Source organism: Lacerta agilis, chromosome 2 (assembly GCF_009819535.1).
Source record: "Lacerta agilis isolate rLacAgi1 chromosome 2, rLacAgi1.pri, whole genome shotgun sequence".
In the NCBI taxonomy this organism is placed as follows: Eukaryota; Metazoa; Chordata; class Lepidosauria; order Squamata; family Lacertidae; genus Lacerta; species Lacerta agilis.
The window spans coordinates 51,798,269-51,812,902 of NC_046313.1; the positions used below are offsets into that span (position 1 = coordinate 51,798,269).

Sequence of the window (14,634 nt, forward strand, 5' to 3'; positions counted from 1 at the left end):
ACTGGACCTGGGAGACTAGGGTTCAAATCCTCACTCAGCCTTGTTGACCTTGGACCAGTCACAGTCTCTCTGCTTAACCTATCTCACAGGGTTGTTGTGAGGATAAAAATGGCAAGGAGGAAAATCTTGTATACCCCTTCCAGCTCCTTGGAAGAAAGGTGGCATAGAAATGTAATACATGAACCCCACAAAATGGTAATAAATGAGCAGGAATAAATATTTTTCTGATTTTTAAAACGTATTATATTCAATAAAATGCTTTGACTCTGATTAAACTCAATCTCTCAATACAAGCTATAGAGGGATTGAAACAGGAACAACAGGTACTTCACCTAGGTGAAGGCTGACAGAGGCCTTTAATGTGATAATTGTTCAAAATTGTGTGGGTTAATATCTATGCCAGCTTCATATCTGGTCTCCTTGGAGAGCTACATCAAACATCACCCCTTCCTGTCCAATCACAACGAATGTTAAATACACACCTCATACTATATTATCCTTCTCTCCTATTGACAAAAGAACTCACACTGCCATACACAAATATAGAGACTCATCCCTTCCCTTGCAAAGTCTATATCTGGAATTTATTGAGGGATAGTGAAGAGAGACATTTTGTTCATCCTAAATTACCAGTACTTTATTTCAAAATTTCCCCAGATTTGGGATTGTGTTTGTTGATCTCTGTCACACCAAACAACAACAAAACACAGTCACCCTGTTTTGAACACTGAATAATTTCAAAGTTGCCCTTTAAAACAGATGAATAAGCAAACTCTACAAAAACTTCCTAGATATTTATGACAGCCAGGGCATCAACTTGGCCAGATCTATACAGTCCACCGGAGGGAACTATCGTAGTAAGTATCCTACGTTTTATCTTTCCTGTGTTCATTACTCAGATGTGCACACAAATTCTATCTTACACACACATCAGAATGCATGAACCTGAATTTGTATGAATCCGTGGTCTATTATGGGGAAATGTCTTTATAATAATATTTTGAAATATTCTAGTATTCTGCCTTAATAGCCTGACCGATAAACTAATTCCAGGAAAACTTGAAATGAAGGTAAATAATGGCATGGAAACACTCCATGCAATGAGGACAGCCAATATGCTATCTAGCTTTTCAAATTAAAGGTGTTGCTTGGCTAAGTTGCCATGCAGAGGCACCTGAAGGAATTATTCTGTCAACACAAACACATTAAAGCATTCTTTGTCATATTATCTATATACACCTGTGGTTCCACCTCTTCCCCTTCCTTCACATCCCTTCTGAAAACTCACTGATCCATTGATTTGCAAAGCTCAATCCCCAATAAGCATCAAGAACCTGTGGCAATATTTCACCACATTTTACTGCACTGCCCTCATTTTTTTCCATTGCCCTCAGTTTGCCATTGCCTGTTCCACAGTATGATCTCCTTGGTAGCAGGAACCTGTGTACACCACATATAAAACTGTGTAAGCATCACAAAAACTGATGGTGGGGTATAAATAACAAATACCATCACTTTTTTATGTGCAACAGTACAAAACCCTTCTGCTCTGTCTTTGCAACAAACAAATGGGATAGATACCATTCTTCCCACTTGACTTGCAGAGAACTACGGCAGCATGTGATTAATCCAAGGGAACTCAGCAAATCTATATTCTGAACACAGCAATTTTTGGATGCTTTTAAGCTTCGCCAAAATGCAGGGGTAGGGGAGCATTTAGTGAACATTTCCACTCCCCATGATGCCCCACACTGTTCCATTGATACTAAAGACCTATTTGTGAAAGAGAAAAACTTCTCACAGGGAAATGGATATTAGAGGGAAATGATATGCATCTCTTAAATTGATGCTTCCTTGTCCCAATCTAGCCATCTAGCCAAGGAGATGTCATCTATTCACACTGCGTTACTTTCAACTCACTAAGTTTGTCATCCATTCAAATTCTGCCCCAACTAGTCATGCATTAAGTGCACATACCCAAAACTAGTTTGGAGCAAACATTTGCTGTACAGCACTAGCAAGCAAACAAATACTGCCAGAAACAAGATAGGAAGCATCAGCCTGGTTACCTGAGTTACAGGCAGCTGTCTTCTTCCTCCCCAGCCCCCCCCCCCCACACATTCAAAGTAGGCATTTGCTCCCAGCAATAAAGTCAAGTACAGTGGTACCTCTGGTTGCGAACGGGATCCGTTCTGGAGCCCCGTTCGCAACATAAGCAGAGCGCAACCTGAAGTGCTGCATCTGCACATGTGCGCAGCCTGATTCAGCGCTTCTGCGCAGAGTGTGATTTCGCACTTCTGCGCATGCACGATGTGCCGAACCCAGAAGTAACCCGTTCTGGTACTTCCAGGTTCGGCGTGTTCCTAACCCATGCTGAACGCAACCCGCAGCGAATGCAACCAGAGGTATGACTGTATCTAAAAACGATGACATTATGACCATGTGGCCAATCACTTTCACCCAGTGATCCCTGATTAACTGGATCGCAAAGTGAACAAGCTTTTTCAAGAAAATGACAATGAAGCTGAAGTTGAAGCAAGGAAAGAACATCCACAAACAGGTGTGGGGAAAAATACTCAAAATAGTAGGAGGAGGGAGACTCCTTCACTTCCCCACAAATGGCAACATTTACATGAACTGAACCTCACAGTGCAAAACTACATTTGACCATGTGTTAGGCCTAAAGAACCCTATCTGTAAAGTTAAACACAATCTTTTCTTGATAAGATTTCATGTTTCTCCTTAAACTGCTTATCAATGATGTGCATGGTAAAAGAGAACACATCTTGAAGCAGCCGCCCTCTCTCACTCCGCCTTTTCCAAGTGTAACAAAAATCTTCTCTCGCTTTTGAACTTTCTTTTTTCAAATGAACTCATCATCACAACATTCCAGAAAAAGGTTTGGCTGCTAGAATTATCTGGAATTCCATATTCTTTTAGGGAAAGCTTTCATTTTTCATTTTTTACGAAGATCCAAACCAGCTTTCTGGTTTTAAAAGCCATGCTCTTCATTGCATGAACACATAGTCAAAACAGCATCTGGACTCTGTCTTCTTAAAGCACATTTCAAAGTTTGTTTGTTTTCCCTGTTTTATATTGCTATCTGTGTGCTGTTCCAGAAAGGTATTTATAGCCTAACTCATTCCAGCATTTTCCAAAGCCCTCTATGTTATTCCTGTACACATATTCCTCTGATACAGAGAGGAGGATGGCAAGTCACAGCCTACTAACTCTTGTAACCGACACATAAAGCTGCTTAGTCATTCCAGATGTTTTCCCCTTCAAATGCTAAGCAAAGGAGTGTTTTGGCAGTTGGAGCAGGGGGAAGTAATTTGAATGAGTCATGTAGCTCTGTTTTGCCACTATAACCCACATGTCTACCATCGCCATGGCAGAGACGAATTTTCATGACTGTAAAAACAGATGACGAAAATGAAGGTGGATTAAACGGTAGAAAGTAGAACAGCACTGTGCAGTGAGAGCTTTTATTAACAGTAGAATATGCTGAGTAAATGCAACAAATTAAATTCCTTTTCAGACCATTGCTAACACTCCTATGGCATCTATTATAACGACAAAAGTCAAGTTTATTAACAAATGCATAAGCTCAAATTGCAATGAAATGTTATGCAAGGGTTAACTGAAAGCAGCATCATGAAACTGTCCATGTGTTTCCTAACATTTTGGTTAGAGTTCCTCATTTTAAAAAAATAGGTTTTGGAAGATGCTTAGATTATTGTACTAAATTATAATTTTGCCTAAATGTGCATATGATAAGCAAATTAGTTATGATGTTGGGGGAGCATAAACGCATCTCTGGCATATGGGTGGGTGGCTAAAACCAGCCACAGCAGATGGGGAGCATTTGGATTAGGACTGTGACACAGGTTCTAAATCATATGCACACATGTACATAGAAACAGAGAGAAAAAGAGAAATTTTCCAATAGATAGTTATCCCCCCCCCCCCAAGTGCTTCACAATCTGGGTAAACTGCAGAGGGGACAACAAAAATGCACAGTGTGGGAAGCCCCCCCCCCCGGTGGCCAATAGCAGCTTTTAGGGGTGGTCTGCACTGGAGAACTGACAGAGGAGGCAAGGGCTCCCACATTCAAGCCTGGTGTCTGTTCTAGTTTGACCCTCTGAAAGAACAAGAAAGAGAGCTCCTCATCAGCACCAGCCACTTTTTCTTTTTCTAATGACCTGCCAGAGGAGGTTTGTCAAATATATGTATCACATAAAATGTCACGTAAACAAGCTGGGCTTTGCAACTGCATTACAACTGGGGCAGAGCAGCTATATCTTGGATTTTCCACACTGAACAACTGTACAGTTCCATGTGTATTTTCACTCCCTGTTTCAATCTTGTTCCCAAATCTCTAACTTACATTTCTTGCAAGAGCAACATGTTCCAAAACAGGGAACAGATCTTTGACCTCATATGCCCTAGTCACAAACCAACCGCCCAGTACCACAAATATGCAGTGCAGAGATTGCGAAAAGGCTGGGCAGGTATCAGCTGGGGATTCTTTAGATTAGGGGTGTCCAATTTTGGTATTAAGGGAGGCAGTTTATTCTCCAGTGAGTGGGCCAGGAGACAGAAGTATATCCTTCATGCAGGGTCATGCTTTATTAAAATCAATGACACATACTCATAGTTATGGAGCACATGCACCCAAGGCATGACTGAAAGCTCTGGTAGGGCTGTCGGTCGGTCACCTTTGCTTTTGATGCACAGAACCCTGTTCCAAAGCATGGCTTTAAACAAGATGCTGGGGGGTAGAAGAGCTATCCATATTATTGGAACAGCCTTCATCAACCTGCCACCCTCCAGATGTTTTGGACTACAATTCTCATCAGCCCCAGACAGCATGACCATAGTCAAAAATATTTGGAGGTTGGCAAAGGGTGTCTTAGATGGTTATTCTGTTTTTCCACTTTGAAGACTGTAGAGAAGCAGCCAACCGTTTATTAAAGCCAATGCACTTACTTTGCCAAGTGATTCATGAGTAAATGGAGCATCTGCCTATTTTTCTCAGGGAGCCTGTGTACTAAGGTATGGATCTCCGAGGTTCGAGATTCTTGATTCTCCAGTTCTGCAACATGATAAGATATTTCTCAGAATAGAACTGTCTTTATGCATCAACAAACAACTTTACAATACAACTCTAAATCCCCGGATTTCCTTTAATTATATTTTTATAGCATGCACTATAAATAGAACGATATATGGTGTAACGATTACAATACAACAATGCATGCAGAACACTTTCAACATTCAAAATGCTAGGTACTATTATCATTCATTCTGTCAGGCTGCAGCAGAGGAACAGATGCAGAGCCACTCCATCAGTACAACTGAGAGACCAGTAACTTTTGATACCTCCTTTCCTTGAACTTTCCTAAACCCCAGCTGGTCAACTAGGACTTATAACTAGGAACTTGCAACTAGGAACATGTATTTTGCTTATTTCCTCCTCTCTCCCAAACCATTCTCCTTTTGTGCCATATATTTTAAAACAGTACGCCTGAGGGCAGGGACTGTCTTTTTTGTGTGATATGTAAGCTGCTCTGGGAGCTTTTTTGTTTAGCAGAAAAAGTGAATTAAAAAATACATTGAAACAAATTAATACCACTATAACCTTGTACTATTAGTACCTCTTTAACCAACTCCCAAACCTCCTGCATAGATCTTTGTTACCCATAAAAGAGGTGGGGAGCTTTTGAACATAATAAGGTGCTAAAGGAAGTCCTTTTTTCAGCCTGAAAACAAGTATGAAAAGCCTCAAGTTCACTCACAGCTGCATGCAGGTTTCTGCAGACCACTCAGCATTGTGTGGAAAAGCTGTCTGCTTAGAAGCCAACTGTAAAGGGCTCTGTGCTGCCATGAATGAGTGTGGACTTCCCATAAATGCTTTCAGGAGTAAAGAAACACCTGTCAACTATCTTGTTTTGTTAAAGGAGTAATCGCAATCACCCCCCCCCTCACACACACACCCTGCCAAGCCTTTTGAAATGAAATTGACCTCCGAGCACAATTCAAAGTGTTGGTGCTGACCTTTAAAGCTCTAAATGGCCTTGGTGCTGTATGCCTGAAGGAGCGTCTTCACTCCCATTGTTCAGCCCAGACACTGAGGTCCAGCTCTGAAGGCCTTCTGGTGGTTCCCTCACTGCAAGAAGTGAGGTTACAGGGAACCAGGCAGAGGGTCATCTCAGTAGTGGCACCCGCCCTGTGGAACACCCTGCCATCAGATGTCATGGAGATAAGTAACTATACAACCTTTAAGGTAAAGGTAAAGGACCCCTGACCATTAGGTCTAGTCGCGGACGACTCTGGGGTTGTGACACTCATCTCGCGTTACTGGCCGAGGGAGCCGGTGTACAGCTTCCAGGTCATGTGGCCAGCATGACAAAGCTGCTTCTGGTGAAGCAGAGCAGCGCACGTAAACGCCGTTTACCTTCCCACTGGAGCGGTACCTATTTATCTACTTGCACTTTGACATGCTTTTGAACTGCTAGGTGGGCAGGAGCTGGGACCGAGCAACGGGAGCTCACCCCGTCGCGGGGATTCAAATCGCCAACCTTCTGATCGGCAAGCCCTAGGCTCAGTGGTTTAACCCACAGCGCCACAGCCCTGTATAAAGAAGTTTTTTAAAGTTTCAGTGTTTTATTATGTTTTTATATGTGTGGGAAGTCACCCAGAGTGGCTGTTGCATCCAAGTCAGATGGGCAGGGTACATATAACAACAACATCATCATCAAATTTTTAATTGAAACTTTTCACCCACTACCTGCCCTTCTCAGTGATCTTTGCCTTGCCCCAGCACTGTTGCCACAGTCTGCCACAGCATCACTCTAACTACAGGAACTCTTATTATCTGGATAGGTGGACCACTAGGAATATACAGTTGTTCTAGATCTCCATGCATCTATTGCCAGATTTATGCGCTTTGCTTCACATGTGCACCACCACAGTCCGTTTCTACATACAAGTGTCTCTGTCACAATAGCCAAGTGACTAGTGGACAGTGGACAGAGTGTTGGACTTGGGAGACTTGGCTGCAGATCCCTGCTCAGCCATAAAGCTCACTGGGAGGCTGTATGGTAGCCTCTCCCTCTTAGCCTAACCTACTTTACTGGGTTGTTGAGACAGACTTAGGAGGGCCCCATGAAGAAGCAATAATAGTACAGTGGTACCTCGGATTAAGAATTTAATTCGTTCCAGAGGTCCGTTCTTAACCTGAAACTGTTCTTAACCTGAAGCACCACTTTAGCTAATGGGACCTCCTGCTGCTGCACCACCAGAGCACGATTTCTGTTCTTATCCTGAAGCAAAGTTCTTAACCTGAAGCATTATTTCTGGGTTAGCGGAGTCTGTAACCTGAAGCGTCTGTAACCTGAGGTACCACTGTAGTATGTACTCTCCAACTACTATGTAACCCACATACATGACTTAACCTACATTTTCCTCCCACTTGCCATTCTCATGGGAACAGCTGAATAAGCATGAGGATTATTTTAAAAATCTGGTGCTTGAATGAAATCAGTTCACTGCCCATTCAGTACAGGGACAGGGTGGTTTTCAGCTGTCTCAGTAGTAAGTCTTAATGCAACATTCAAATTCTACTCTTTGGTCTGAAATACATAACATCAAACTTCAGTGAAAAAGCCAAAATGTCTTCCAGGGTGCCCGAGCCATGACACGACCCTGAAATTAAATGGAGGGATTATCCCTATTGTGATACTCAGCTCCCAGATTGAAACGATTTGATCAGAGAACTAAATTCCATAGAGAAACTCCATGAGCATAGAGGGCTCCCTGCGGCAGGCATTGGTGCTCTGATGCTTGGCTTGTTGCTAGAATCTGGCAACAAGAATCCTATGAAGGTGTGGCAGGGCTAGTAAGCTTGTCCTGCCTCCATGGCTCTCTCACTCATGTAATTCTAATTATGTGGGGGAACTGAATAAGTCTAGTCTCCCCAAAAGCTACTGGAATCATGGAAAGCGGCACAAATCCAAGTGGCCATGCAAGTGCTTCCAGAAAGTTCTGTTTTCATTGAAGCAAGCTCATGGCAGGCATGCTCTCTTGCACCACAGTACTATTCCTATCTGCAAATCTTACTTTACAAGCTGATGTGCCCCCCCAAAAATAAGTTTTGTCTCCTTCAAGAGGTTCTGACAAAAGACTTACTTGCTGCTTTGATGAAGCTTCTTTGAAACTGATACATCATGAGTGGTCCAGGGAGCATTCTAGGATACAAAGTGGAACACAGACAAATCACAGCAACAGAACACATAACAGAATGGCTTGATATGCAGTTGGGAGCATGCCATCACCACAAATTCATTCTTAATCATTTATTGATTATTCAATTATTTGATTTCTACACCGCTTAATATATTTTTAAGAATCTCTAAGTGATGTACAAAATTGAAGCAACACAGACAACTTACCGTAAACAAAATATTACAAAAATACAGAGTTACATAAATGCAAAGATACTAATATATACAAATCAATATCAATTTATTATTTTTTCTGACACACCTTCCCTCTCAACCTCCAGGTTCTCACCCAGGGTCCAACAAACTCTCAGCTCACCCACAAAAGTCTAAAACTGAGTTCCTGGAAGCAGTGGACATCACCCTAGTCTCTCACTCTAGACTTGCATTTTATGGGCAGGGCTAAGGTGGGTAGTACGTACTTCTTCAGGCTGCCCACAGCTGAGTCCCATTCAGCAGCACTCTCCACACCCAGTTCTAGGTGCAGCAAGTTTGCTGAGTTTCCCGGGGGATCCAAAGGATGGGGGGAAGGTCCCTCCTCTCCACTCACAGCTTTATTGTCACCCTCTGTCCCTCCTCTTTCTCCAGCTGCTTTTATAATCAATGCAGCTGAACATTGCCAGCTGTATTAAAAAATAAAAATAATAAATAGGGAAGGGGAGGGGGGAAGGCTTTTATTCCTTTCTCTCCTAAAACAAAGCAACACTTCGGCATTAACAGATTGGGCAGCATGCCATAATTAAGATATTTTAATACACACACTGTAAATACTGCAAAATGCAGTCAAAATACAATAACCCCAAAGGTAATGTGATTATCATCTCCATAAAGTTTCCTTATCTTTGCCCATTTTGATACTTAAAGCTTTGGTTGGTCAGCTACAGACAAGCCAAGCATGAAGCAGACCAACACTGAAGAACTCAGAGCAGACAGGATCATATGTGTAACTACCAGCGAAAGGGCATTTTTGGAGGTGGCAATCCAAGTACTGAATAGCCCTCCCAGTGAGGTTCCATGCCCCCAACACTATGATCCTCCACCTGTGGGTGTTTTAATCAGCCAGGCCTTTTAAACAATATAAATTTCACAATCTGAGCCTCTCCTGATGGGAGAGAGGGGGTGATGAGGTCTGAATACCTCACCAGAGTCTGGAAATCTTCTCTGCCCTTCTCTCCTAAAGTTCAGTAACACCTTCAGTTAGGAATACACAATGCTTGCTACCAACAAACCAATAGCTCTGTGTGGATTAGGATCTAATCCTGCACTCTGGATAGATAACAGCAGCTCTAGAAAGACCTATCAAAATGTATAGCGGGGGGGGGGGAAGAAAGATAGATAGAAGCTGGTGCTGAGATTGGATATCCCTCATCATGCTTGTGGTTTATGACCTGCTGCCAAATAAATTCTCACATTATCTTTATTGCCGCATGATTAATAGTAATGAATTTCATTTGTTTTGAGAAAGTGCCAAAGGAAATAGTCTATATCTGGCATAATGTCGCCCTCCACAGCTCCCTGAATTTCCTGGACAGGAGCGCCACTAAATGACATTAGCCACTCCTGCTTCATTGGCAAGCCAAGCTTTAGAGCAATGCTATTCATATATTTTAAAATACAGCCACATGGAGAACTCTATGCTGAAATGTCAAGTGAGGTTTATATCTGCTAGGAAACACTGAAAATAAGATAGGTCAGGGTTATTTTCCGACAGCAAAATGTCATAGTATACTCTGGAATAGCACGGTCAGAAATGCAGAGTGCCTTTAGTGACTGGGTAAATCGTGGCAGAGTCTGTCAAGACTTACAGAGATGTACCACAATGAGCTTCTGCAACATATTATATACAAGATTCTCCATGGTAATGATTAAGTGTTAAAGTGCTTCTTTTACCAGGTAGCACCAAAAGACATGTGAACTGGTTAATGCCAATGCGACCTGAGTGAGTAGGATGTGCAGGGCCGGATCAGGGATAGCTGCGAAAGGGCTGCTTAACTTTTCTCATGTCCACAGTTCCTGCCTCAAGTGTCCTCTCCAAAATAAATAATATTTTCCCTGAACCCAGGCTTTTTCTGGTATTTTAGCATGGCTGGTAGGGAATAAACTATTAATGAGACAGCCCGCAGCATTTGTAGGGGAGAATTGGGTGGTTGGGGAAATGTTTGGGGGAAGGCTGCAGCAGAAGGCCTTGGGTTTGATCCCTGGCATCTCCATGCAGGAGGTCTGTCAGAAACCCTGGCCAGCTGGCCAGGCACTGTAGAAAATACTGAGCTGATGGATCAAATTATCTGACTTGTCATAAGGCAGCCACCAGCATTAGGGGGGAACTGCAGGGTTGGGAACCCCATGGAGTTCTGCTCTACTCAGAACGTGGCACAAGCATGTAAGGAGGGAATCTGCCAGGGAAGCAAATCCTGAGCAGGGAGACTAAGGGCTCCTACTCATGGAAAGTAAAAATGATAAAATCAAGCAGGAAATAGGTATGGATGTGTGGAAGCCACCAGAAAACTTCACACTCACCTTAAGTATGTTTTCAGTGCACTGGTGATTGTTTTAATCTCCCACTCAGCACAGATGTCATCTTCTGTTTCGGCGGTTTTGGGATCTAAGGAGAGAGAAATGGAAAGGTAGGAAAAACAACACATTCATTACCCACCATAGGCTTAACCTGATTTTCTGTACTGCCCACACAGTCTTCCTGCTGCAATTACAGGTGGGTAGCCATGTTGGTCTGCCATAGTCGAAACAAAATAGAAAATTCTTTCCAGTAGCACCTTAGAGAACAACTGAGTTTGTTCTTGGTATGAGCTTTCGTGTGCATGCACACTATCTGAAGAAGTGTGCATGCACACGAAAGCTCATACCAAGAACAAACTCAGTTGGTCTCTAAGGAGCTACTAGAAAGAATTTTCTATTTTGTTCCTGCTGCAACTTCACAATGGGATAGTGCTGCTCTGCTGCCCCTAGGGGCAAACAGATGCAATTGAAAGGACGGCAATGGTTACCATGCAAAGTCTGCTGCTTTGCAGAATGAGAAGCAGGGGTGGACTGATTTGATTGTTTCCTCATCTGTCTGGGCATTGCCAAAGAAAGATACTGGGCAAGAGGGGATCATGAATCTCTTCCTGAAGAGGCTGATAAAACCATAGTATGTCATTGCCAAATGAGCAAAATTGCCACTATCTGGCATCAATGGTTTGCTGACACTCAGCAACAAGGGGAAGTGTTGCCATCAGTTTGAGGATGAGAATCACAGAAACGTAGAGTTGGAAGGCACACCAGAGGTCATCTAGTCCAACCCCTGCAATGCTGGAATCTCAACAAGCGGTCTCCCATCCAATTTGAAACCATACTGGACCCTGCTTATTTTTGCAAATGTGCTAGCAGTTTTATTGCTGCACCAGAAAAGCAGGAGTAACAACATTTTGGGTGTACAACATGCATATAACATATATATAATTTATACAAATTAAGGGCTTGTAAAACTTAACACAGAGATAATAAATCACATAAGTGGAATCGTTCAGTCACTTTTGTGAAAATCCTACTGCCTTGCTTCTCAATAAATAGGATGCAGTGCGATACCAAATTGTATAGTACTTGTGGGATATTGTGATATATGGGTAAACAAAGAAAACTCTGACCAGTGCCTTGGTCCTTGGAATGGTGCGGTTTACGCCATGAAAATCCGTATCTGATGCACCAGACTTCCCTAGCATGCTGCCCCAAACCCCAGTGTTGGCGGACTACAACTCTCATCATCCCAGACCACTGGCCATGATAACTGGGGCTCAAAGGATTTAGAGTTCAAAAACATATGAAGGGCACCAGACTAGGGAAGGCTGAATACAACCAGTATATGCACAGATATAGAAAGGGGTGTGGGGTTACAGGTTACAGGGACTCCACATGGTTCAAGATTTTTTAGAACTGATTTTAGGCAATGGATTTAAGCAATATTGTGGTCTAATGAAAACACTTAGCAGGCAATAAGGGGGCATGCATATAAATAACTGTTGAGTAGCATAGATATGGATACAGATTTGGGTTAAAATGACTGCCCATAGCTGCTGGAAGCAAATGAAGCACTGTGCTTGGGGGATTACACTGCAGTAGTAGCAAAGAGTGCTCAACATGCCTCCAGCTTGATGGTCCAGCAGCCCCCACTGGCAGGGAATCCCTGGGAGCTGAGAGTGTGAAATACAAGCTCACTCTCCACATATGCCCTGCCTGTCATAATGACAGACATTTTTTCCTACTAATAATTATAGGTAGCATGGCTACACTGTGTCGGCTTATGTGAAACAGCTTGTGGGTGAGTCACTTCTGGCAGACTGGCATGTGTACTTGTATGCTTGCCCAGGGCAGAAACCACGCTAGACTCATCCTTGCTAAAAAAAATAAAAAACAAAGCTAGACATACACACACTCTCTATAGCCACTACATCCAGCAGCTACATTTTGTTTGGATTGCAAAGGAGAAAATGAAGTTCTCACACAGTGCCGTATAATGGGACTTTGGCACAGCAGTGTGTCAGCAAATTATCTGCTGAGCTGCTTGACCCATTGGACCTTAAGCTCACAACTTCAGAAACCTTTCGCCAGATAAGCGCTCGTGCCAGACTGACATTTGCTGCTAGAAGGCAAGGAAATTCTGCTCATGAGGTTCCCACTGGCTTGCAAAACAGAAACATCTGCAAAAAGCCTCAGGAGACCTGCTAAGCAGCGTTCAAGAGCAAGGAGGATTGAGGCCAAATGACTTTATCTTGGCCAGTCATGAAGAAGTATATGCAAAGGAAGGAGAGAAATCATATATTTTAGTGGTGAATGGGCTTAAGAGGATAGTGGTAAGTGAATGCAGAGAGCTAAATACTTACCTAAATAAATTCAGCTAGCCTGTTTCAACTTATTGCACAATACACCCTAAAAAGCCGGAATGGGCTGGGCAGCTGTTGGCTTCTAGCTGTCTAATTTAACTTTATTTTTCTCCTCCTTGCCTTTCGATGCCCTTGCATTCTGTGGTGTTCTTTCTTTTTGCCAGTTTATATCCTTGGAGCCTGTCCGTGGCTTCTTTATTTTTAAAGTTCTTTTCCACTCCGTCAGGTTAGCTCTTCCAACCATGAATGTGGAAAAGTTTGGGGGCGATGCCAAATCTCAGTTAAAAGTGCCAAAATTTCAGAAAAATTCAAGGAAGTGTTGTGAACTAGAGGAGCCAAAACAGGGGGAGCTCTCTTACAAGACTTGCCATTTTGCCTGTAAGTCAGCTTTTCAGATTCACAAAACAGCCATATACAAGTAGAGGAAGAGAAATTACTCAAAGCTGCTAGAAAACACAACTATTTATGTGTGTTTAAACTTATCCATTTAAAATAGATTTCTTCTTCTCGCTCCTGGTCTCAGGGAATCTCCTAAACAATCTCGTTTTCAGCACAGCCTGCCAGTCACCACACCTCAGAACAGATCTTCCCAACAGGCTGAGCACTTGGCTATTCTCATTCTCAAGCATTTTGGAAAACAAATAAAACCTGAAGACATTGGGCGGATAGAAGCTTAGTAAGAATTTCCTTACCCTTGCTGGCTTCCATTGCCAACACAAGCAATCATGCCATCACACAAATAAATTGATTAAGGAACAAATCAGTGCTTTGAATGGGTAAACAAATATTAAGACCAAAACTAGCATTATTTACATGGTGTTTAATGGCACACCCAAAAAAATCACAGAATCTTGTTTTAAAACAGAGGATTGCAAACCAACAAGAAATATACTTGGTCCAAGAAATTCATTTCACACTTTGTGCATTATAATATAAAAATGAGAATGCAAGTTTCTGATTCAGTATCAGTTTCTCTATTAGATAAGGAATTACAAAAGATCCTGAGCCTTGAACTAGAATACTAGAATCCACAGCAGTTGTATTATTTTATCTCTACCCTTTTTCTACACTCACCCTCCCCTACAATCACTGTACTTTCTGAACCCAAACGCCTCCTGGGTGGGTTGCTATCCCTTTCTGCCTTGCCCTCCTCAGTAATACATGTAACACAAAGCTGTCTTAAATCAGCAATTTGTCCATTGTGCCCAGTATGTCCTACTCTGATGGCAGTGGATCTTCAGGGACAAAGGCAGAGAAGGTCTTTTGCATCACCTGCTAACTCTCAATTGGACATGGACTATCTATATGACTTTGGCACAGTACCCTTTCCACACTGCCACAGCAGCTCAGCCAATCGAAGCCAAAGACTTCATTGCCATAAGTACCCATTACTGTTAAAGCACCAATGTTGCCAAAGTTCTGTAAGCTCAGGCACAGAAATGAGCTTCAAAGGCTTCATTATGTTTGTCTCAAAGGTG

At 42.6% G+C, this 14,634-nt stretch overlaps 1 protein-coding gene across 4 annotated transcripts in view; it reads right to left on the reverse strand.

Annotated features, from left to right (window-relative positions):
• The window catches only part of ARHGAP26 (Rho GTPase activating protein 26), a 210,855-nt gene that overhangs the window by 74,303 nt on the left and 121,918 nt on the right, over positions 1-14,634 (reverse strand). For all 4 annotated transcript variants that reach the window (XM_033140019.1, XM_033140020.1, XM_033140022.1 and 1 more), the window contains 3 exons: positions 10,800-10,884; positions 8,191-8,249; positions 4,990-5,095 (listed from right to left, as the gene is read on the reverse strand). In XM_033140019.1, coding sequence (XP_032995910.1) covers positions 4,990-5,095; positions 8,191-8,249; positions 10,800-10,884 — 250 coding nt within the window. The remainder of the gene's footprint in view (positions 1-4,989; positions 5,096-8,190; positions 8,250-10,799; positions 10,885-14,634) is intronic.